The 26026-nt window shown below is 44.2% G+C and overlaps 1 protein-coding gene across 1 annotated transcript in view; it reads left to right on the forward strand.

The window, feature by feature from the left end:
* Positions 1-1863: 1863 nt before the first annotated feature.
* The window catches only part of LOC132782170 (cytochrome P450 3A9-like), a 49127-nt gene continuing 24964 nt past the window's right edge, over positions 1864-26026 (forward strand). The window contains exons 1-9 of the mRNA XM_067473317.1: positions 1864-2047; positions 11237-11330; positions 12231-12283; positions 12432-12531; positions 14457-14570; positions 20252-20340; positions 21522-21670; positions 23896-24023; positions 25182-25269. Of these exons, the coding sequence (XP_067329418.1) occupies positions 1977-2047; positions 11237-11330; positions 12231-12283; positions 12432-12531; positions 14457-14570; positions 20252-20340; positions 21522-21670; positions 23896-24023; positions 25182-25269 (886 nt within the window). The 5' untranslated portion in view covers positions 1864-1976. The remainder of the gene's footprint in view (positions 2048-11236; positions 11331-12230; positions 12284-12431; positions 12532-14456; positions 14571-20251; positions 20341-21521; positions 21671-23895; positions 24024-25181; positions 25270-26026) is intronic.

The following is a 26026-nucleotide window of genomic DNA, read 5'->3' on the forward strand; positions in this document are numbered from 1 at the left end:
GGTGGCCATCTGTTGGGAGTGCTTTGATTGTGCTTATCCTGGATGGCAGAAGGGTGTTGAACTAGATGGCTCCTGAGGTTTCTCCTATTATTATTACTATTGTTATTGTTGTTGTTATTATTATTCTTAGAAAAACTGGGTGGACATCTGTTGGGGGTGCTTTAATTGTTCTTATCCTGGATGGCAGAAGAGTGTTGGACTGGATGGCTCCTGAGGTTTCTCCTATTATTATTACTATTGTTGTTGTTGTTGTTGTTGTTGTTATTATTATTATTACAAAAACTGGGTGGCCATCTGTTGGGGGTGCTTTGATTGTGCTTTTCCTGAATGGCAGAAGGGTGTTGGACTGGATGGCCACAGGGCTCTTCCACTGAAACACTGTTAAGTTTATGTTGGTTAATGATGTTCTTCAAAAGTGTGGCCATGCCTGATACATATACATTATCTATATATATAAAAATGCTCTGTGCATAATGAGTTCCTTAAAAACAAAAGAACCAATGAACGAAATCACACCAAATTTGGCAACAAAACATCTCACAACACAAGGAGTGACCATCACTCAAAAATTATGATTTTGTCATTTGGGAGATGTAGTTGCTGGGATTTATAGTTCACCTACAATCAAAGAGCATTCTGAACTCCATCAACGATGGAATAGAACCTAACTTGGCATACAGGACTCCCACGATAAACAGAAAATACTGGAAGTGTTTGGTGGGCATTGACCTTGAGGTTAGGAGTTGTAGTTCACCTACATGCAGAGAGCACTGTGGACACAAACAGTGATGGATCTGGACCAAACCTGGCACAAATACTCATTTGGGAGTTGTAGTTGCTGGGATTTATAGTTCACCTACAATCAAAGAGCATTCTGAACTCTTGGAATAGAACCTAACTTGGCACACAGAACTCCCACGATAAACAGAAAATACTGGAAGTGTTTGGTGGGCATTGACCTTGAGTTTAGGAGTTGTAGTTCACCTACATCCAGAGAGCACTGTGGACACAAACAATGATGGATCTGGACCAAACTTGGCACAAGCACTCAATACGCCCAAATATGAACACAGATGGAGTTTGGAGGAAATAGACCTTGACATTTGGGAGTTGTAGTCACTGGGATTCACAGTTCACTTACAATCAAAGAGCATTCTGAACGCCACGAACGACAGAATTGGGGCAAACTTCCCACACAGAACCCCACGACCAACAGAAAATACTTAAGGCCCTCTAGTCCAACTCCCTTCACCAGGGCAAAAAAAAAAAAAAAAACGTAATCAAAGCCCTCTTGCCAAAGAGCCATCCAGCCATAGATATAGATAGATATATATGATTCATACACACACAGATGCAGTATCAAAGATTTGAAAGAGACCCTTAAAGAAGGACTATGATATGTTGCATATTCCAGAATAGGCAAACCAGACACTCTCCACATGAACACTGACAAAGAAACAGCAAGAATTACTGTTTACCCACAAGCAGAAAGAAATTACATATATTACAAACCAACACTTTCTCATTACTTCATTTTCCAGAACAACAGACTGGGCCACGGCAACGCGTGGCAGGGGACAGCTAGTATATATATATATAGTGTATACTATCATATCTATGGTAAACATTTCTTGGGGCTCCACAAGAAACTTTTGCTTCAGAAAGGGCTCTGCAGCTGAACAAGTTTGAGAATCCCTGCTCTGACATAACTGGGAGAACTGGAAAGTTATGTAATGGAGAATCAAACGAACTGCCCGTTGTGCCCGACTGAAGTCCCCCAGATTAAATGCGAGCCAGTGGCCATCTCACCTGGGCATTTGCTCCACCCCTTCTGAAGGGCAATAAATGTGTCTCCATGCCAGAGTAAGTCACTGACCTACCTGAGCCGAAGCAGATAAGATCTTCAGAAGCAAGAACGGTGTCCAACGTTGTGCCAATTGGCTGCCAGAGTCCAGACAGAGAGAATATTAACCAGGATGGATCTCCTTTCTTACTTCTCCGTGGAGACCTGGGCTCTTCTAATCCTATCCCTAGGTCTCTTGGTGCTGTAAGTAACTTTACAAATATTGTCGAAGACTTTCATGGCTGGAATCACTAGGTTCTTGTGGGTTTTTTCGGGCTATAGAGTCATGTTCTAGAGGCATTTCTCCTGACGTTTCGCCTGCATCTATGGCAAGCATCCTCAGAGGTTGAGAAGGTCCTTCTCAACCTCTGAGGATGCTTGCCATAGATGCAGGCGAAACGTCAGGAGAAATGCCTCTAGAACATTACTCTATAGCCCGAAAAAACCCACAAGAACCTAACTTTACAAATAATTTCTTACTTATTGAAATGACGTAAGAAAAAAGAACAAGTGAGAAAAAAAAAAGATATGCCCGCAAGGAGAGGTGGGTAATAAATATTTTTTTAATTGTTATTCTATCAAGAAACACAGTTATATATAATCATTGGTGCATCTGCACAGTGGAATTAATGCAGTTTGATGACACTCCTGGGCAGAGAAAGTGAAAGACATTGCAAAACTACAACACCCAGGCTTCCATAGAATAGTGCCACAACAGTTAAAGTGGTGTCAAACTGCATTAATTCTACAGTGTAGCTCAGTCATGGGCAAACTTGGGCCCTGGTCAAAGAGGCACCACTTTGTTCAGGGACCACTTTGACCAGGGACCATTTGTCCAGGGACCACTTTGACCAGAGCCTACTTTGACCAGGGACTACTTTGACCAGAGACCATTTGCCCAGGGACCCCTTTGACCATGGAACATTTGTCTGGGACCATTTGTCCAGGGACCACTTTGACCAGGGGCCCCTTTGACCAGGGACCATTTGTCCAGGGCCTACTTTGACCAGGGACCATTTGTCCAGGGACCCCTTTGACCAGGGACTATTTGTCCAGGGCCTACTTTGACCAGGGACCATTTGTCCAGGGCCTACTTTGACCAGGGACCATTTGTCCAGGGACCACTTTGACCAGGGGCCCCTTTGACCAGGGACCATTTGTCCAGGGCCTACTTTGACCAGGGACCATTTGTCCAGGGACCCCTTTGACCAGGGACTATTTGTCCAGGGCCTACTTTGACCAGGGACCATTTGTCCAGGGCCTACTTTGACCAGGGACTATTTGTCCAGGGACCACTTTGACCAGGGGCCACTTTGTCCAGGGACCCCTTTGACCAGCGACCACTTTGACCAGGAACCATTTGTCCAGGGACCCCTTTGACCAGGGACCACTTTGACCAGGGACCCCTTTGACCAGGGACCATTTGTCCAGGGACCACTTTGACCAGGGACCCCTTTGACCAGACCCCTTTGACCAGGGACCCCTTTGACCAGGGACCCCTTTGTCCAGGGACCCCTTTGACCAGGAATCACTTTGACCAGGGACCCCTTTGACCAGGGACTCCTTTGACCAGGGACCCCCTTGACCAGGGACCACTTTGACCAGGGACCACTTTGACCAGAGACCACTTTGACCAGGGACCACTTGGCCAGGAATCACTTTGACCAGGGACCACTTTGAACAAGGACCACTTTGACCAGGGACCATTTGTCCAGGGACCCCTTTGACCAGGAATCACTTTGTCCAGGGACCCCTTTGACCAGGGACCCCTTTGTCCAGGGACCCTTTTGACCAGGGACCCCTTTGTCCAGGGACCCCTTTGTCCGGGGACCCCTTTGACCAGGGACCCCTTTGACCTGGGACCCCTATGTCCAGGGACCACATTGACCAGGGACCCCTTAGACCAGGGACCACTTTGACCAGGGACCATTTTGATGAAGGACCACTTGACCAGGGACCCTACAAATCCTAGGAATCCATAGCACTGAGCCATGGAAGTTAAAGTAGAGATCAAACTGCTTTAATTCTACAGTGTAGGTGCACCTTTAGTCCACCCTCAAACCGCTGCACTGCGCTGAATCAACACAGAGATAAATAGAAGTGATTCAACGAGTCTAGCAATAGATTTCATTTCAGACTTTCTCCTAAACCAACATTGACTTCCCAAACAACAAGAATCATAGAATCATAGAATCAAAGAGTTGGAAGAGACCTCCTGGGCCATCCAATCCCACCCCATTCTGCCAAGAAGCAGGACTATTGCATTAAAAGCACCCCTGACAAATGGCCATCCAGCCTCTGTTTAAAAGCTTCCAAAGAAGGAGCCTCCACCACACTCCGGGGCAGAGAGTTCCACTGCTGAACGGCTCTCACAGTCAGCAAGTTCTTCCTTGTGTTCAGATGGAATCTCCTCTCTTGTAGTTTGAAGCCATTGTTCCATTGCGTCCTAGTCTCCAAGGAAGCAGAAAACAAGCTTGCTCCCTCCTCCCTGTGGCTTCCTCTCACATATTTATACATGGCTATCACATCTCCTCTCAGCCTTCTCTTCTTCAGGCTAAACATGCCCAGCTCCTTAAGCCGCTCCTCATAGGGCTTGTTCTCCAGACCCTTTATCATTTTAGTCGCCCTCCTCTGGACACATTCCAGCTTGTCAATATCTCCCTTGAATTGGGGTGCCCAGAATTGGACACAATATTCCAGGTAAAGTGGTCTAACCAAAGCGGAATAGAGCATGGGGAGCATGACTTCCCTAGATCTAGACACTAGGCTCCTATTGATGCAGGCCAAAATCCCATTGGCTTTTTTTGCCGCCACATCACATTCCTGGCTCATGTTTAACTTGTTGTCCACGAGGACTCCAAGATCTTTTTCACACGTCCTGCTCTCGAGCCAGGCATTGTCCCCCATTTTGTATCTTTGCATTTCGTTTTTCCTGCCAAAGTGGAGTATCTTGCATTTGTCACCATTGAACTTCATTTTGTTAGTTTTGGCCCATCTCTCTAATCTGTCAAGATCGTTTTGAATCCTGCTCCTGTCCTCTGGAGGTCTATGGTGACTCCAAAAACTGTAGTTCATAGGTAAAATCCCGAAAGTGGGCCTTGAAATGTTTTTCTAAATACTCTTTCTGCAAACAGACCACTTTAAATCAAGAAGCAAGTTGAGAAGGGGGAAAAACTCATCCTCCAAACCTAAACAAAGAATTCCTTTGATACTTCAATTCAGGCCACAACTCCGAACTCGGCTTTGATTCCTCAGCAATAAATATGTGCAAGCAGCATTTTTATTTTTCCTCTCTTCGTGCGCTCTTTGGCTCCGGCTTCCTATCTGGGTGCCTTGGTTTGGCAAAGAGCCGGGAGAGAAATCTCAGCCTCTCTCTCCCTTTCTCTCTCCTTGCTCAAGCCTTGAAGGCCCGGTCTCCACGAGGGCACCTTTCCCTTTATGAAATGATTGCTTTTACCTCGGGGTTATCTTCTTCCTCTGAAGATGTGTGCCGCAGCAGCAAGCAAGCGTGCGCCGGGCGCTTTATCAACAGCAGGGCTTATTAAACACTCTCGCAAAGCCCTTATTGCCAAAGTGGGAGGGAAAAGGATGAAGGCGGAGGGGGATGTCGACAGCACATTTCCTTTCTTTCTTTCTTTCCCTGGACCAGCGTAAATGCTCAGTTCCCGAGTTAACATTAACAACTTGACCGCCTCTGGGAACGGTTTCAAAGATCTTTCATCCCAACATTGTGTTCTATTTATGAAAGGATGGAGTGCCGCTGTTTTTTCCCCCCCTAACAGCTAAGCTAATTTTGCTTAAATGGAACATCACTTTCCTTCTTCTATCTGCACTATCCAGAAGCCTGCTTTTGTCTCCCTCTTGCAAATTACCTGTTTCCAATATGGAAGTCATCACACTTTGCTCTCTTTTCTCTGTCTTTCCATACTTAATCACAGCTGCGTGATACTGCACAAGACGATCCTTCAGTGCCACATTCATCAAACATTTCTCTGGGTTGTTGTAGGTTTTTTGGGCTGTATGGCTATGTTCTAGAAGCATTCTCTCCTGATGTTTTGCCTGCATCTGTGGCAAGCATCCTCAGAGGTAGTGAGGTTTGTTGGAAACTAGGAATATGGGTTTACATATCTGTGGAATGATGTCCAGGATGGGAGAAAGAACTTATGCCCTAACAAATTGTGAATATCCTGCGGCTCCTCCATGATGACATGATGGCAACAGTTTTGGACAACAATGGCTCCCAAACTGCACGACAGCTCCAAGAAAAATGCAGGGAACAAAACCAACCTCTGTACATGGCATTCATTGACCTTGCAAAGGCATTCGACACAGTGAATTCCCGTGCTCTCTGGACCATCCTCCTAAAAATCGGGTACCCTAAGAAATTCGTGAACATCCTGCAGCTCCTCCATGATGACATGATGGCAACAGTCTTGGACAGCAGTGGCTTTCAAAGTGACCCATTTAAGGTGCAATCAGGTGTCAAACAAAGATGTGTTATTGTCCCAACCTTATTCTCCATCTTCATCGCGATGATACTTCACCTTGTTGATGGGAAGCTTCCCACCGGAGTGGAAATCATCATTAGGGGACTATTACATACAGCTCTGTACATGGCATTCATTGACCTTGCAAAGGCATTAGACAGTGAATCGCAGCGCTCTCTGGACCATCCTCCTAAAAATCGGGTACCCTAAGAAATTCGTGAACATCCTGCGGCTCCTCCATGAGGACATGATGGCAACAGTCTTGGACAGCAATGGCTTCCAAAGTGACCCATTTAAGGTGCAATCAGGTGTCAAACAGGATGTGTTATTGCCCCAACTTTATTCTCCATCTTCATCGCTAATACTTCACCTTGTTGATGGGAAGCTTCCCACCGGAGTGGAAGTCATCTATCGGACAGATGGCAAGCGATTCAACCTCAGCAGACTGAAAGCCAAAACCAAGGTTACAACAACATCTGTTATAGAACTCCAGTATGCTGATGACAACGTCGTCTGTGCACATTCAGAAGAAGATCTACAAGCCACTCTAAACACCTTCGCAGAAGCATACAAGAAGCTCGGCCTGTCACTGAACATCAAGAAAACCAAAGTGCTGTTCCAACAGTCACCAACCAACCCCTCTCCAATGCCAGAGATACAGCTTAATGGTGTAACATTTATTTATTTATTTATTTTGCGCATTTCTACCCCGTCCTTCTCAACCCCGAGGGGGGACTCAGGGCGGCTTACAAAAGGCACAATTCGATGCCAACACAGACAATAAGATAAAAAACATTAGAAAATGTGGACCATTTCTGCTACCTTGGCAGCCACCTCTCTCACCTGGAGCATTATCTCACTAGTGGTGAGACTGGCTCAGTGCCTCTGCACTAAGCTTTTATTTATTTATTTATGTATTTATTTATTTATTTACAGCTTTTATATTCCGCCCTACTCACCCCGCAGGGGACTCAGGGTGGATTACAGTGTACACATATATGGCAAGCATTCAATGCCAATTTTTGACATACAACATATACAGACATACACAGAGGCTTTCATCGTCCATCTGCAACACTGATGAAGTACTTCCGCATTCCCTGCATACTTTTGCTGGAGTGCTTTGCTGGAGTCTTCTTTATGGCCTCATAAATCAGTTAATTTAGCCTCCCCACACTTTAAGGTGGTACCTAATTTTCTTACTTGACAGATGCAACTGTCTTTCAGGTTGCAAAGGTCGACAACAGGCTACACAATTGGTTGGAAACCCACTCCAACTAGGGCTGGCTTTGAACTCATGATCTTTTGGTCAGAGTGATCTTAATGCAGCGGTTCAGCCGGCACAAGGGTTTAACCCATTGTGCCATTGTGCCATCCTTCAAAGCAGCTGGAATAGTGAGATCTCAGGGGATTAATTGGGACCATTCCTAGCAGATTGGAACAGTTGGAGTTTTGGGGTGCCTCTACGCTATAGAATTGGTTCATACCACTTTAACTGCACTGGCTTTATGCTATGGAATCCTTGGATTTGTCATTTGCTGAAGTACCACCCGACAATGCTAAAGAGTAAAGCCAAATGATACTCAGCCAGCTGCGCCACAATCTCCAGAGATGGGAGTTTTTAGATCTTCACACTCTTGTTCTTCCTAGACCAGTTCACATGGAAACACACCTTGATAACTCAACCTGATGGAAGCAGCAGCTCTATCAGAACCAAGGTGGTATTTCATCTCTGGCGACTCTTTCACACATACAGTCTGTCACTTGATGTCACTGTTTCCAAATGATGTACAGGCATGGATCTATCAAAGTCCATGTTACCTATCTACCTTAGGACTGATCTACAGGTAATGCTGTGGATGTAGCATATCTTGACAAGGTTCCTCATGATCATCTTTCAAATAAACTAGTAAAATCCGGATTAGATAGTACTACCGTTGGTCAAGTGACTGAACCGCAAGGAGGTCCACCATTGTGCGTGTAGCAGGACTCAGGTTGCATTGCAGCAGGTGATCAGTGGTTTGCTCTTCTCCACACTTGCATGTCGTGGATTCCACTTTGTGGCTCCATTTCTTGAGGTTGGCTCTGCATCTCGTGGTGCCAGAACGCAGTCTGTTCAGCGCCTTCCAAGTCACCCAGTTTTCTGTGTGCCCAGGGGGGAGTCTCTCATTTGGTATCAGCCATTGATTGAGATTCTGGGTTTGAGCCTGCCACTTTTGGACTCTCGCTTGCTGAGGTGCTCCAGCGAGTGTCTCTGTAGATCTTAGAAAACTATTTCTAGATTTAAGTCATTGACGTGCTGGCTGATACCCAAACAAGGGATGAGCTGGAGATGTCACTGCCTTGGTCCTTTCACTATTGGCTGCTACTTCCCGGCAGATGTCAGGTGGTACAATACTGGCTAGACAGTGTAATTTCTCCAGTGATCCCCAGGTTGTGCCAGTCAGCTTTCGTATGATATTGTTTCTAGCACCCCCTTTTTGCTTGATGTTCAGACAGTGCTTCTTGTAGGTCAGAGCAGGGTCCAGAGTGACTTCCAGGTATTTAGGTGCGCTGCAATGCTCCAGTGGGATTCCTTCCCAGGTCATCCTCAGAGCTTGTCTGTTCTTGAGGTGAAAGGCACATGTCTGTGTTCATCCTGGAAAGAAATGACTGTTTGGGTGCCATAAAGAGGGTTCTGTCCTAGGCCTTTCAGTGCCGTTCAACATCTTTATTAATGGACAAATTATTAATGGGCAGTGATCAAGTTTTCAGATGGGACCAAATTAGGAAAGATAGCAAATACTCCAGAAGGTGGAATCAGGATCCAAAATGACCTTAACAAATGAATGCCAACAAAGACAAATGTAATTTATGACATTTAGCTACAAATAAAAAATGAAATGCAAGGATACAGGATGGGTGGTGTCTGGTTCGACAACAGAGTTACATGTGAAAGGGATCTTCAAGTTTTTGTGGACAACAACTTCAGCATGAGCCAACGGTGTGATGCAGCAGCTTAAAAAGCCAATAGGATTTTGGACTGCATCAAAAGGAGTCTAGTGTCTAGAGATCAGTGGAAGTCATAGTGCTTCTCTATTCTGCTTCAATTAGTATTCTCACCTGGTATAGTCGTCTCACCTGGTATAGTATTCTCACCTGGTATAGTATTCTCACCTGGTATAGTAGTCTCACCTGGTATAGTATTCTCACCTGGTATAGTAGTCTCACCTGGTATAGTATTCTCACCTGGTATAGTATTCTCACCTGGTATAGTAGTCTCACCTGGTATAGTAGTCTCACCTGGTATAGTATTCTCACCTGGTATAGTAGTCTCACCTGGTATAGTAGTCTCACCTGGTATAGTAGTCTCACCTGGTATAGTAGTCTCACCTGGTATAGTATTCTCACCTGGTATAGTAGTCTCACCTGGTATAGTAGTCTCACCTGGTATAGTAGTCTCACCTGGTATAGTAGTCTCACCTGGTATAGTAGTCTCACCTGGTATAGTAGCCTCACCTGGTATAGTAGCCTCACCTGGTATAGTAGCCTCACCTGGTATAGTAGTCTCACCTGGTATAGTATTCTCACCTGGTATAGTAGTCTCACCTGGTATAGTAGTCTCACCTGGTGTAGTAGCCTCACCTGGTGTAGTAGTCTCACCTGGTATAGTAGTCTCACCTGGTATAGTAGTCTCACCTGGTATAGTATTCTCACCTGGTATAGTAGTCTCACCTGGTATAGTAGTCTCACCTTGTATAGTAGCCTCACCTGGTATAGTATTCTCACCTGGTATAGTATTCTCACCTGGTATAGTAGCCTCACCTGGTGTAGTAGTCTCACCTGGTATAGTAGTCTCACCTGGTATAGTATTCTCACCTGGTAAAGTAGTCTCACCTGGTATAGTAGTCTCACCTGGTATAGTAGTCTCACCTGGTATAGTAGTCTCACCTGGTATAGCATTCTCACCTGGTATAGTAGTCTCACCTGGTATAGTAGTCTCACCTGGTATAGTATTCTCACCTGGTATAGTATTCTCACCTGGTATAGTAGTCTCACCTGGTATAGCATTCTCACCTGGTATAGTAGTCTCACCTGGTATAGTAGCCTCACCTGGTGTAGTATTCTCACCTGGTATAGTAGTCTCACCTGGTATAGTATTCCCACCTGGTATAGTAGTCTCACCTGGTATAGTAGCCTCACCTGGTATAGTAGCCTCACCTGGTATAGTAGCCTTACCTGGTATAGTAGCCCCACCTGGTATAGTATTCTCACCTGGTATAGTATTCTCACCTGGTATAGTATTCTCACCTGGTATAGTAGCCTCACCTGGTATAGTATTCTTACCTGGAATACTATGTCTAATTCTGGGCACCACAGTTTAAGAGGAATGTTGACAAGATAGATGGTGTCCAGAGGAGGATGACTAAAAGGATCAAAAGTCTGGAGACCATGATTTTTTTGGAGGATCATCTTAAAGAATTGGGTTTGTTTTGCCTCAGAAGAGAAGGTTGAGAGGAGACATGATCTCCATATCTAAATATATGAAAAAATGTCATAAGGAAGAGGGAGCAGGCTTGTTTTCTGCTGCTCTGGAGACTAGGACTCAATGGAGTTCAAATGACAAAAAAAAAGTTTCCACTTCAACATTAGGAAGAACCTTCTGACCATAAGAACCGTTCAACAGAGGAACTCACTGCCTCTGAGTCTGGTGGGTGCTCCTTCTTTGGAGGCTTTTAAACAGGGATTGGATGGCCATCTGTCAGGGGTACTTTGAATGTTCTTTTCCTTCATGGCATGGGGTTGGACTGGATAGCCCATGCGGTCTCTTCCAAATCTATGATTCTATGTAATTTGTTTCAACATACACAATGGCCATCATGGTAGTCTACCATTTCATCTTTCAACGTACTTTTCTGCTTTACAGGTATGGCATCTGGCCTTTCGGGGTCTTCAAAAAGTTGGGCATACCAGGACCTAGACCCCTCCCTTTCATCGGGACTGCTTTGGCCTATCGCAAAGTAAGCTCACAAATATTGTATTGTCGAAGGCTTTCATGGCTGGAATCACTAGGTTCTTGTGGGGTTTTTTTGGGCTATAGGGCCATGTTCTAGAGGCATTTCTACTGACGTTTCGCCTGCATCTATGGCAAGCATCCTCAGAGGTAGTGAGCATATTATTTGAGAACACAGAAATGCTGGACCACACCAACAACCACCATGTCAGACTACACAGAGAAGCCATTGAAATCCACAAGCATGTGGACAATTTCAACAGAAAGGAAGAGATCATGAAAATGAACAAAATCTGGCTACCAGTATTAAAAAAACTCTAAAATCACAACAGCAAAACAGCAGAGAGGAAACAACCAGGCATATCTTAACACCTCTCAACAAAAGATTCTCCCAGGCTCAGGCAGGCCTTCAAATGCTAATGAAGGTGGTCAGTTGAAACATTCACACCTAGTTCCAGCAGAGAAGAGCTCCTTGCCCCACCCCAGCCATTCCACAGATATATACACCCATTGTCCTAATTCCAACAGACCTCACTACCTCTGAGGATGCTTGCCATAGATGCAGGCGAAATGTCAGGAGAAATGCCTCTAGAACATGGCCATATAGCCCAAAAACACCCACAAGAACCTACTCACAAATATTGATTGACATTTTGCAATATGGGTGGTTTCTACTTTATAACTCACTTGATGTCCTTCACCACTTCCTTATGTCATACAGGAAGGTGAACAGACGTCCTGTTGTAAACTAACCACAGTTCCTTGTAATGCCTGAATCCACCCATCTGTGTCTTGTAAAAATGAATGTATCTAGGATTGTGTCTGCATTTTACTGAATTTTGGTACAACTGATTGTAGTCTATTGTGGTGCTTCATTTTGACTCTGTATTAAAATGTTTCCTTACAGGGACTCTTGGCATTTGACAAAGCCTGTTTTAAGAAATATGGAAAAATCTGGGGGTAAGCAGCATATATTCTTTGTATTTGCCAGTCTCTACTGAAATGATTGCTAGCTTAAGGAACTCAAATCTTAGAAGGAGAGAAAAAAAATAAGACCCGGGCACACAAAATCTCTTCTTTTGAGTTAAGCACAATTTTTTTGTCCTAGGTTTTACGATGGCCGAACCCCAGTCTTGGCCATCACCGATCCAGCTGTCATAAAAGCGGTCTTAGTGAAGGAATGCTACTCGGTTTTCACCAATCGGAGGGTAAGTTCCCATTTGAGACTTTATCTTTCTGCTTCCCTGGAGACTAGGAGGCAATGGAACAATGGCTTCAAACTACAAGAGAGGAGATTCCATCTGAACATGAGGAAGAACTTCCTGACTGTGAGAGCCGTTCAGCAGTGGAACTCTCTGCCCCGGAGTGTGGTGGAGGCTCCTTCTTTGGAGGCTTTTAAACAGGGGCTGGATGGCCATCTGTCAGGGGTGATTTGAATGCAATATTCCTGCTTCTTGGCAGAATGGGGTTGGACTGGATGGCCCATGAGGCCTCTTCCAACTCTTTGATTCTATGATTCTATGATTCTAAGTGAAGCACTAGTGCAGGCATGGGCCAGCTTGGGCTCTCCAGGTGTTTTGGACTTCAATTCCCACAATTCCTAACAGCCAGTAGGTTGTTAGGAATTGTGGGAGTTGAAGTTCAAAACACATGGAAGTTTGCCCAGGCTTGCAGTAGAGACTGAACTTTTCCTGAACCATATGGATGAGCTTATTTATTTATTTCATGCATTTTTACTCCACCCTTCTTCCCTGGAAAGGGGACTCAGGGTGGGCTCACACAAGCTCCATATGATGCTATCAACATATAAACATTAAAGACATTAAAAATCATTAAAAACATTATACAATTCATTAAAACAATAACTTAAACATGCCAGTTAAAACCATATCCAAGTCTGGGCAGATTCAATGTCACAATTTCAATTGCCGCTATCCACTAATCAAACGCTTGGTCCCAAAGCCATGTCTTCAATTGTCTTCTAAAGGACAGGAGGGAGGTGGCCAACCTGATGTCCCTGGGGAGAGAGTTCCATAGATGGGGGGCCACTGCAGAGAAGGCCCTGTCTCTCGTTCCCACCAACTGCGTTTGCGATAGTGGTGGGATCGAGAGCAGGGCCTCTCCTGAAGATCTTAAACTTCGTGATGGTTCATAACAGGAGATACATTCGGACAGGTAATCTGGGCCAGAACCATTTAGGGCTTTAAAGGTTAAAACCAGCACCTTGAATTGTGCTCAGAAGCTGATTGGCAGGCAGTGGAGCTGGCGCAACAGAGGAATTGTATTCTTCCTGTATGCCGCTCCAGTGAGCAACCTGGATGCCGACCGTTGGACTAGTTGAAGCTTCAGGGAAGTCTTCAAAGGCAGCCCCACGTAGAGAGCATTGCAGTAGTCTATTCGGGATGTAACAAGAGCGTGGACCACTATGGCCAAGTCAGATGGGTTGTATCCTCACTGTATGCTGCTCCGCTGAGCAACCTGACTGCCGACTGTTTGACTAGTTGAAGTTCTGGGCAGTCTTCAAAGGCAGCCCCACATAGAGAGCATTGCAGTAGTCTATTTGGGATGTAACAAGAGCGTGGATTTTGGCCAAGTCAGATGGGTCGTATCCTCACTGTATGCTGCTCTGCTGAGCAACCTGACTGCCGACTGTTTGACTAGTTGAAGCTTCTGGGCAGTCTTCAAAGGCAGCCCCATGTAGAGAGCGTTGCAGTAGTCTATTCGGGATGTAACAAGAGCGTGGACCACTATGGCCAAGTCAGATGGGTTGTATCCTCACTGTATGCTGCTCCGCTGAGCAACCTGACTGCCGACTGTTTGACTAGTTGAAGCTTCTGGGCAGTCTTCAAAGGCAGCCCCATGTAGATAGTGTTGCAGTAGTCTATTCGGGATGTAACAAGAGTGTGGACCACCATGGCCAAGTCAGATGGGTTACCATCCTGTCCTCACATGGGAAGCTGTAGCAGAGTTATTTGGATACACAACAGGGTTTTATTACCCTGCATTTCAAAGGATAGGAAGAAAAAATGGAGATGAGAAGGAGAAGGAGGATGACAATAGAGACCTTAATGCAATCCATTCCAGATACATTTATTCCCATAATGGTTTTTGGTTTTTCCCTCACCAATTTCAGAAATTTGGCCCAACTGGCAAACTGGAAAGTGCTGTTTCTCTTGCTGAAGATGAAAACTGGAAGAGGATCCGCACCGTGCTCTCTCCAACCTTCACCAGTGGAAAGCTGAAGGAGGTAAGAACGTGCAGATGGTTTGCAACAAACCACCACGAGAAGCAATGTATGAGGGTTGAATGAAAAGTAATGCCTCCACCATCGTTACTTGGGTTTGGATGGGAATATTTTAATAAATCAAACACAGAAATAATCCTTAGAATGTGCTCTTTAACTTGCTTGAAAGTTTACTCTGAGTAATATGACGATCGCCCTGAATCAATCTGTCAACCTTTTGCTTGTGAAACTTGGTGGCGGCTGTCACAGGATGTCCAACTCTTTGTTTATCACGCAAATCAGACGTTCCCACTTCAACATCTTTAAACTTACTCGCCCAACGACGCACAGTACTCACATCAACACAGTCACCATAAACAGCTTGCATTCTGTGATTAATCTCTTTTGGGGTGACACCTTCTGCTGTCAAGAATTCAATGACTGCACGTTGCTTAAGTCGCATTGACCGACCTTCTGCGCAGGGTTCCATACTTCACACTTTAACAGCACAACCGTTCAATGCTAAGGCTTCCTGCCAAAATGGAACTGTAGAGGATAGTCTACTGAACAAGCCAGTACCTGTCGCATACCAGTACTTCCATCTGTTGAGGAGTTACAAAGGTGGAGGCATTACTTTTCATTCAACCCTTGTACTGTGCAGGGTTCCATACTTTGCACTTTAACAACACAACCATTCAATGCTAAGGCTTCCCGCCAAAATGGAACTGTAGAGGAGAGTCTACTGAGCAAGCCAGTACCTGCCACATACCAGTACTGCCATCTGTTGAGGAGCTACGAAGGTGGAGGCATTACTTTTCATTCAACCGTCATAGCTAAAAGTAAACAAAAGCATGGGATCACCTATTCATAACACTAAACTGGTTTTACACTTGCAGCAGCTGAAGTTAGCTGAGGACAAAGGGAGAAATAGGACGAGAATGGGGAAACTGGGATATTTTCTAAGTAGCTTTTTATTTTATTTTACTAGCCGTCCCCTGCCACGCGTTGCTGTGGCTCACTCTGGTGGTCATGGGGGTCTGTGTGGGAGGTTTGCCCCAATTCTATCATTGGTGGGGTTCAGAATTCTCTGTGATTGTAGGTGAACTATAAATCCCAGCAACTACAGCTCCCAAATGTCAAGAATCTATTTTCCCCAAACTCCACCAGTGCTCACATTTGGGCATACTGAGTATTTGTGTAGTTTGATCGAGATCTATAATTGTTTGACTTCACAGTGATTGCTGGATGTAGGTGAACTACAACTCCAAAACCAAAGGACACTGCCCACCAAACCCTTTCAGTATTTTCTGTTGGTCATGGGAGAACTGTGTGCCAAGTTTGGTTCAATTCCATCGTTGGTGGGGTTCAGAATGTTCTTTAATTGTAGGTAAACTATAAATCCCAGGAACTACAACTCCCAAATGGCCAAATCAATTTTTTTTGAGTGAAGACATACATTGGGTTGTTAGGTGTCTTGTGTCCAAATTTGGTGTCAATTCGTCCAGTGGTTTTTGAGTTCTGTTAATCCCACAAATGAACATTATATTTTTATTTATATAGATTATTGTGTCAGAAGCAAATTGAGAATATATTGCAAGTTGCTTCTGGTGTGAGAGAATCGGTCGTCTACAAAGATGTTGCCCAGGGGATGCCTGGATGTGTTACCATCCTATGGGTGGTTTCTCTCATGTCCTCACATGGGAAGCTGTAGATGACTGACAGGAGCTCATCCCGTCTCGTGGATTTGAACCGCTGACCTTCAGGTCTTCAGGTCAGCAGTTCAGATGGCACAAGGGTTTAACCCATTGTGCCATTGTGGCTCCTTCAAAGCAGCTGGAATAGTGGGATCTCAGGGGATTAATTGGGGCCATTCCTAGCAGATGGGAACAGTTGGAGTTTTGGGGGTGCATCTACGCTATAGAATTGGTTCATACCACTTTAACTGCACTGGCTTTATGCTATGGAATCCTTGGATTTGTGGACTCAAACAATGATGGATCTGGAACAAATGTGAACACTGGTGGAGTTTGGGGAAAACAGACCTTGACATTTGGGAATTGTAGTTGCTGGGATGTATAGTTCACCTTCAATCAGAGCATTCTGAACTCCACCAATGATAGAATTGGGCCAAACTTACACAGAACCCTGATGACCAACAGAAAATACGGTGTTTTCTGATGGTCTTTGATGACCCCTCTGAGACCCCCCTGTAACCCCCCCCCCAAAGGTCCCGACCCCCAGGTTGAGAAATGCTGGCCTATGGCGTGGGTGGGGGAAATAATTTATAAACAATGATGGATCTGGACTAAAGTTGGCAAGAATATTCAATATGCCCAAATGTAGACACTGGTGGAGTTTGAGGAAAATAGACCTTGACGTTTGGGAGTAGTAGTTGCTGGGATTTATAGTTCACCTACAATCAAAGAATATTCTGAACCCCACCAACATTAGAATTGGGCCAAACTTAACACACAGAACCCCCATAACCAACAGAAAGTACTATGTATTGTCGAAGGTTTTCATGGCCGGAATCACTGGGTTGTTGTAGGTTTTTTCGGGCTATATGGCCATGGTCTAGAGGCATTCTCTCCTGACGTTTCGCCTGCATCTATTGCAAGGATGCTTGCCATAGATGCAGGCGAAACGTTAGGAGAGAATGCCTCTAGACCATGGCCATATAGCCCTAAAAAACCTACAACAACCCAGAAAGTACTATGTTTTCTGGTGGTCTTTGGCGACCCCTCTGACACCCCCTTGCAACCCTCCCGGGGGTCCCAACCCCAAGTTGAGAAACACTGCATTAAAGTGTATTAATTCTACAGTGTAGATGCCCCCTTGGGTTTATTATCCTGGAAATCTTTTGAAACCACTGTCAGCTGGAACAGACTGATCTCTCCTTACATGAGGAAAAATCCAAACTGCAATGTCTGAAGAGTGATGGTGAGCTTGGCCTGTGCAGCTCTCTCTCCTTCGGTGATGTTTGGCTTCAGATGTTTTTCTGCCAGAGGCAAGGAACAAAACACTGTCTTCACTTGCACCACAATCCCATGTAGGGAGCCTGACTTGACTGGCAACTGGTCGACTCCATTGCCTCTGAAGACAACAGGGTGGTTTTGGGAATCAAGGGCAATATTCACAAGGAACATCAAATGTCACCCCCCGTGACCTTAATGTCACTCTCTGACCCCCAGCATCTGCTGCCTGAGGCTGTTTCCTCATTTTGTCCAAGTTCAGCCTTGCCTTTAGACTTTGGAAAGCGGAGCAAAGTGAATCTTCTCAAAGTGGACTTTGGAGTTCATTTATTATGATGATCGTAATACAAGAATCATTGCGTACGTTCTGTTACCGACGGAACGTATGCAATTTTTCTTATATTGCAATCTACATAAATAGAAATGTAATGTTCGTTTGTGGGATTGGCCTAACTCAAAACCACTGGACGAAGTGACACGAAATTTGGACACAATATGCCTAACAGTCCAACAAGTGTCCATCATCCCTAAACACACACACACAACCCCAGTAGAACAGACTTAAAAACGCAAAATATACACCATATATACATATATACACATACACTCATATACATACACATACACACATTCATACACACACACACATATATGCACAAACACACACAAATGTACACATATACCACATACATATACATACACACATATACACATGCACACATTCATGCACACACATATATACATATACACACACATATACACACAAACATGCATATAGACAAGCACACACATATACACAATATGCATGTACACATATAAACACACAAATACACATATATAAACACCCATACATACATACATATATATATATATACACACACACACACACACATATATATACACGAATATACACACACACACACACAAACATATATACACACACACAAAACACATATACACAGACTGGGCCACAGCAACGCATGGCAGGGGACGGCTAGTCTATATAAATAAAAATGTAATGTAATGTTGTGAAGGAGCGTAAAATTACTGCCACCAAATTTGTGAGGAAAGCCAGGTAATGATCAATATCAGCTTAGGAGCTAGTTTATAAAGGGACTATTATTTGCAGAAGTATTTATTCATTTGATAGCGTGGCGTTTTCTGTCCCTGGTTTGGTTTTACGTCTTATGTAGGCTGTTTGACTTAGGAGAAACTGTATCAGGCAAGGCTTGAGGATAACAGTAACAAATTTATTTAACAGGAGTATAACATATTCAATTGTTTCTTCACAAGAGGCACAAATCTTGATTGGTTACATTAGTAAGGTTTCATGAGTAACTTTAGGTACAGACTTTAAGAGGTTTCTGTAAGCAGATGTATCTTTCCTGGACAACTCTTCTAATAAAACAAATAAGCTAAAAGGCTTATTTAACAGAATTGGCTCCCAGACAAACCCTGATTCTTAATATTAAAGAACCAGTCTTCCCTATAGTTCTCTAACTATAGTATTCCTGATGGTTTTCCACACACCACAAGATCAACTACCTTCTCCTGTAACTCTTTGGTCACAGACTAGTTCCCTGAATCGCCACCTAGAGATTTCAGTCTTCCCTGTAACTCTACTGGTCCCAGACTAGTTCCCCGTTTCTCCCACTAGAAAAATCAGTCCTTTCTGCAACTCTAATAGTCACAGACTCTTCCCTGATTCCCCCACTAGAGAAATCAGTCTTCCCTGTAGCTCACCGGCTTACAGACTGCCTATTTCAAACAGCTGCCCCATGAAGTGACAGTTGGCTCCACCCCTGTTGCTATGGCAACTCAGCTCAAGTCAAACCAGCCACCATCTCTAACAAAATATAATCCTACATACTTACAATTTATTAACTACTGTTTAAACAACATATAACCATAGAAATAAAATTACACATCGTCACAAATGTAATAAAATGTAATGTAATAAAAATGTAATGTTCGTTTGTGGGATTAACATAACTCTAAAACACTGGATGAATTGACACCAAATTTGGACACAAGACAACTCTAAGGCCAAGAAGTAACCATCACACATTAAAACACTGAAAACACAGCAAAAAAGATTCAAAAAGCCCCCCCCCTCCAAAAAAACAACGCATGCACAAAACCACACACACATATATATATATGGAAACACACATATACACAAATATATACACATATATACACATGCAAAACACAGACTGGGCCACAGCATCACGTGACAGGGAACAGCTAGTCTATATAAATAATAATGTAATGTTCATTTGTGGGATTAACATAACTCAAAACCACTGGATGAATTGACACCAAATTTGGACACAATACACCTCTCAGGCCAATGACTGACCATCACTCATAAAAACAATGGGAAAAAAAGCAGAAGGGACTTAAAAAGCCAAAAAAATCAAAAAATCATTACAACGAATGCACAAAACTACACATATATATGCAAACGCACATATATACATATATACACAAATATATACACACACAAAACACATATACACAGACTGGGCCACAGTAACGTGTGGCAGGGGACAGCTAGTGTCATAATAAATGCATTCATTACAAGTTGGTTTTGTTGTCATTCTACTCTACTGCATTGTATGGCATTGTGTTGCCTCATCAGTCTGTTTTCGGAACGAAAGATGAGGCAGGGCTCAATGGGAATGCCATCATCTTAACCTTGTTTTCCCATTTTCTGCTCCACCCACCAAGATGCTCCCTATCATCCAGCACTATGCAAAAAGCCTCATCAAAAACTTTGCAGAAAAAGCAGACAAAGGAGAGCCTGTGGATATTAAAGAGTGAGTAACTATCCTCGTACATCTATCCATTTGAGTCATGCTTCATCACAGGGAAGAGGGGCTGTTTTCTGGGGAAACTCCATTTCTGCAGTGATGAATCTGTCTATTGGGAAGATTGAGAGCAAGAAGGAAAATGTGGAATGATGAAGACTGGAGACTGCGGCCTGTCCAAGAAATGCCAAAAATGACAACAAGAGGCAGGACTTTTTCGCTGTCACTTATCAAAGCAGATAATCCACATTATCTGCTTTGAATTGGATTATATGAGTCTACATTGCCTTATAATCCAGCTCAAAGCAAATAATATGGATTTTATATGGTGGTGTAGCAGAGGCCTAGGAGAATGGAACCCACATTACTTTTGCCCTTAGGACTGTGTTTTGGACACTCTGATTAATGGCCACGGTAGTACACGCTCTGGTCACATCCCGCCTTGACTACTGCAACGCTCTCTACGTGGGGCTGCCCTTGAAGACGGCCCGGAAGCTCCAGCTAGTCCAGCGCGCGGCAGCCATGTTACTAACAGGAGCGGGACGCAGGGAGCACACAACTCCCTTGTTGTTCCAGCTCCACTGGCTGCCGATCTGCTACCGGGCCCAATTCAAGGTGCTGGTGCTGGCCTACAAAGCCCTAAACGGTTCCGGCCCAAAATACCTGTCTAATGAGCCCACGAGGACTTTGAGATCGTCCAGGGAGGCCCTTCTCTCGATCCCGCCTGCCTCACAGGCACGTCTGGCGGGGACGAGGGATAGGGCCTTTTCGGTGGTGGCCCCCCGGCTGTGGAGCACCCTCCCTGTAGACATCAGACAGGCGCCCTCCCTCATGACATTCCGTAAGAGACTAAAGACGTGGTTCTTTGAGAAGGCGTTTGATTAAGTGCTACGACAATTGGCAATGATGATTGGAACGGAATATGGAAAACGAGATTGGATTGTGATTCTACGATGAGACGTCGCGAATGATTTAGTGTAATTGTAGTATTAATAGTGATGTTGTTGTTGTTTGTGTAATTGCCTTATTGTAAAGTGCTTTTATATGTTGTACACCGCCGTGAGTCGCCTTAGGGCTGAGAACGGCGGTCTACAAGTGCAGTTAATAAATAAATAAATAAATAAATAAATAATAATGCAGGATTTGGTCACCTTTTCTGACCCCTTTCTTCTCCAAATGCCTCTTTTTAGTGTCATTGGACCCTACAGCATGGATGTGGTCACCAGCAGCTCCTTCGGGGTCAACATCGATTCCATGAACAATGCCCAGGACCCTTTTGTCAAGCACGCCAAGAAACTTGTGAAGTTCAACTTTTTCTCTCCGTTATTTATTCTAATGTGTAAGTTGCTCTGCTTCGGGAATCAGTCTTCCTTGTTGTTGTTGTTGTTATTGTTGTTGTTGTTATGTTATGCTCTACTCTTTGGGTAGACTGGAAATCTATTCAGTGGTGAAAAAAATGGATAGAGAGTCATAGTCCATCCCATAATTCCTGGTTTGGTGGGGAAAAAGAATTATGGCTCTGTATTGTTGAAGGCTTTCATGGCTGGAATCACTGGGTTGTTGTAGGTTTTTTGGGCTATGTGGCCATGTTCTAGAAGTATTCTCTCCTGACGTTTCACCTACATCTATGGAAAGCATCCTCAGAGGTTGTGAGGACCTCACAACCTCTGAGGATGCTTGCCATAGATGCATGCGAAACGTCAGGAGAGAATGCTACTAGAATATGGCCATATAGCCCGAAAAAACCTACAACAACCCAGTGTATGACTATGTTCCAGAAGCATTCTTTCCTGATGTTTCGCCCACATCTATGGCAGGCATCCTCAGAGGTTGTGAGGACCTCACAACCTCTGAGGATGCTTGCCATAGATGCAGGCGAAAGTCAGGAGAGAATGCTTCTAGAACATGGCCATATAGCCTAAAAAAACCTACAACAACCCAATTATTGCTCTCTGCCCACATCCCGCAAAGCAGGGGTAGTGTAGCCACTGAGGGAAAATGCATCCAGAATGCATACTATACAATGGATATACATTTTCAATTAAATATTTTTAATTAAAAAATTGCAAACTGGTGCTGAAATGGAATACAATGAGTGTGGGCTTCAAGATACTTGAATGGCATCGTACCAAAGGCCGTAGGTTTTCCTGCCGCTTGCAATATCCTTCCTCTGTGCAAATAGCTACATGTCACTTACTTAGGTGATCCCTCATTGTCCAAGTAAGTTTGGTGTTCTGGCGGTGGGTCTGTAGGTGGCTGTGGAGGCCTATTCTTGACCCGCATGTTCTCCCACAGTGAGGACATTGGTTTCCAGGTGGAAGGTGGTCCTGGTCGGGGTTGGCTTGATGCACCTTCCTCTTGGCACGTTTCTCCCTTTCACCCTCCATTCGTGCCTCTTCAAATTCTGCAGCACTGCTGGTCATAGCTGACCTCCAGTTAGAGCACTCAAGGGCCAGGGCTTCCCACTTCTTGATGTCTATGTGATGGTTTTTAAGGTTGGCTTTAAGCCCATCTTTAAACCTCTTTTCCTGTCCTCCAACATTCCGTTTTCCATTCTTGAGTTTGAAGTAGAGTAACTGCTTTGGGAGACGGTGGTCGGGCATCCAGACAATAGTGGCCGGTCCAGCGGAGTTGATGGCAGAGGACCATTGCTTCAGTGCTGGTGGTCTTTGCTTCTTCCAGCACGCTGACATTTGTCTGGCTGTCTTCCCAGGAGATTTGCAGGATTTTCCGGAGGCAGTGCTGATGGAATTGTTCCAGGAGTTGCGTGTGATGTCTGTTGACAGTCCATGTTTTGCAGGTGTATAGCAGAGTTGGGAGGACAATAGCTTTGTAAACAAGCACCTTGGTCTCCCTATGGATGCCCCGGTCCTCAATCACTCTCTGCTTCATTCGTCAAAATGCTGCACTCGCAGAGCTCAGGTGGTGTTGTATTTCAATAGCAATGCTGAACTATGTGGACATGTGGCTGCCAAGGTAGCGGAAATGGTCAACATTTTCTAATGTTACACCATTAAGCTGTATTTCTGGCATTGCAGAAGGGTTGGTTGGTGACTGCTGAAAGAGCACTTTGGTTATCTCGATGTTCAATGACAGGCCGAGCTTCTCGTATGCTTCTGCAAAGGTGGTTAGAAGGGCTTGTAGATCTTCTTCTGAATGCGCACAGACAACGTTGTCATCAGCATATTGGAGTTCTATAACAGATGCTGTAACCTTGGTTTTGGCTTTCAGTCTGCTAAGATTAAATAGCTTGCCATCTGTCTGATAGATTATTTCCACCCAGTGGGACACTTCCCATCAAGAAGTATCATAGCGATGAAGATGGAAAATAAGGTTGGGGCAATAACACATCCCTGTTTGACACCCGATTCCACCTTAAATGGGTCACTTTGGGAGCCACTGCTGTCCAAGACTGTTGCCAACATGTCATCATGGAGGAGCCGCAGGATGTTCACAAATTTTCCAGGGCACCCGATTTTTTGGAGGATGGTCCAGAGAGCAATGCGATTCACTGTGTCGAATGCCTTTGCAAGGTCAATTAATGTTGTTTTCTTCTTCCACTAGACATGGTTCCATGGCTAACTCCTATCCTGAACAAGATGAATGTCAGCCTATTTTCTGCCGAGGCAGTCGATTTTTTTGCACAAGCGGTAGCAAAAATAAAGAAGCAGCGACAACAAGAGGCTGAAAAGGTAAAGAAAAAAGAGAAAAAAGACATGACATAGAGTAGAGTCTCGCTTATCTGACATAAATGGACCAGCAGAACGTCGGATAAACGAAAATGTCGGATAATGCGGAGTCTCTTACCGTTACTCATCCGACGCGGCACTAAACACCTAGAATACTAACAACAGGGTCTTAAAGAGTTAAGGCAAGGCAATGCCTCGTGGATAGAGTGGCCCAGCAGGAAGTGCCTGAATGTGGAAGAGGAGCGTGGAAATCACAGAGGGAAGGAGGAAGGACACTTCCACTTCCAGTCCTGCCTCTTTTCCCCCTTTCCTCTCTCCTCCTCTTCCTCCTTATCTTGCCGTTTTCACCTATTGGGAATGGAGAAGGAGAGTTAGGGAGCACTTCTTAAATTGAAGGGGAAATGCTGGAGGAAAAGGGGGGTGTCAGATAAGACAAAATGTCGGATAAGCGAAGGTCAGATAAGTGAGACTCTACTGTATATAGACTTCATCGGATGCATTGCAGAAAGTGTGTGTGTGTGTGTGGGGGGGGGGATTTTCTTCTTAGCAAAGTGTATTTTAAAAGACAGCTGGTAAATCATCAGCAATTATAAGATCTAACAACAAAGAAGTTTTGAAACCCTGGGTTGGCGTGAGCTGCCAACTGTCAGCCTAGCTCATTGTTTACTTACAATTCGAAACAGCTTTAGCTGTGATTAGATAAATTAGGTACCTACCGTTAAAATGCGGGGAAGGTGTTTTATGATGCCAGAAAGAAAGAAGATCAGAAAATGCTGGGTGACCAAAAGGAAGGAGGAAATCCTGACGGCTCTTCGTCATAGAGGATGGAGCAATAGCACCCCCTGGACTCGAGCCCAACTTTCCATGGCACCAAAAACAGCTGGACACTGAGTCGAAACAAACCACCTCCTTCTGTTCTGTCTGTCTGTGTGTTGTCTGTACAAAGCGGCATTGAATGTTTGCCGTGTATATGTACTGTGATCCACCACGAGTATTATTATTATTATTATTATTATTATTATTATTATTATTATCAACTCAATTGAGCTTTGCAAGTTGTGGAATTAAACCAACCAAACCTTTCACATAGCCTTTTACTCTTGCCCAATACTGGCCTTTCACTGTCTGTTCATAGCGATGACTGCTTTATTTATGTCCTAGGGCCGGGTGGATTTCTTGGCACTGATGATCGAATCCCAAAAATCAGAGACCAAATCCCAAACTAACGGCATGAATCAAACGTACAAAGGTAATGGCATGAAATCTTTCCCAACTGACCAATATCAGTTTAGATGGGGATCGAACTAGAACCCATTTGTTGCTACTAGAGGTTTACAATAGGTTTTTTCTAAGTAACAGGGAGGATGAGAACCATTTCTGTTACAGCTGCTACAAGTTAAATGGGTGTGTTTTCTGCTTCTGCATATAATAAGGCACTAGCTTTGTAAGTTTTAAGCTTTGCATTTGGCTTAGCTTGATGGCTCTTTGTTAGAGCTGAAGCAGTTGGCTCTTGCTGGGAGTGGTTATGCAGCGTCCTGAAGCTGAACCGTTTGGAGTGCCAAGGAAAACTGCTTATTTATGGCAAGATAAGGACATCCTACTGATAACAAAGCAGAGAGACTGTAATATTTTCTATGTGCATGTCGTCATTTAAAGAAGGAATCGTAATTGTTTTTAATTTATTGTGTATTTATGGTTTTATATTGTTGTTTATATTGTGATATTGCAGCATCAAATTGTTGCCAGTGTTAGCCACTCTGAGTCCTCCCCCCCCCCTCCTTTGGGGGTTGAGAAGGGCGGGGTAGAAATGTTGTAAATAAATAAAAAAATAAGAAGACTCACCAGAGGTATAGTTTGTTACACATTGGTGAGAACAACTCTTCTGTTTTGCCTTGTATTATTGAACTATATTTTTTAGGGTTGGGCGGTTTCGTTCGTTAATTTCGTAATTCGTTATTAATTCGTATTTAAATTAGCTTACGGTCCGATATTGAGCCATGCAGGAG

Source organism: Anolis sagrei, chromosome X (genome assembly GCF_037176765.1).
Source record: "Anolis sagrei isolate rAnoSag1 chromosome X, rAnoSag1.mat, whole genome shotgun sequence".
NCBI lineage: Eukaryota > Metazoa > Chordata > Lepidosauria > Squamata > Dactyloidae > Anolis > Anolis sagrei.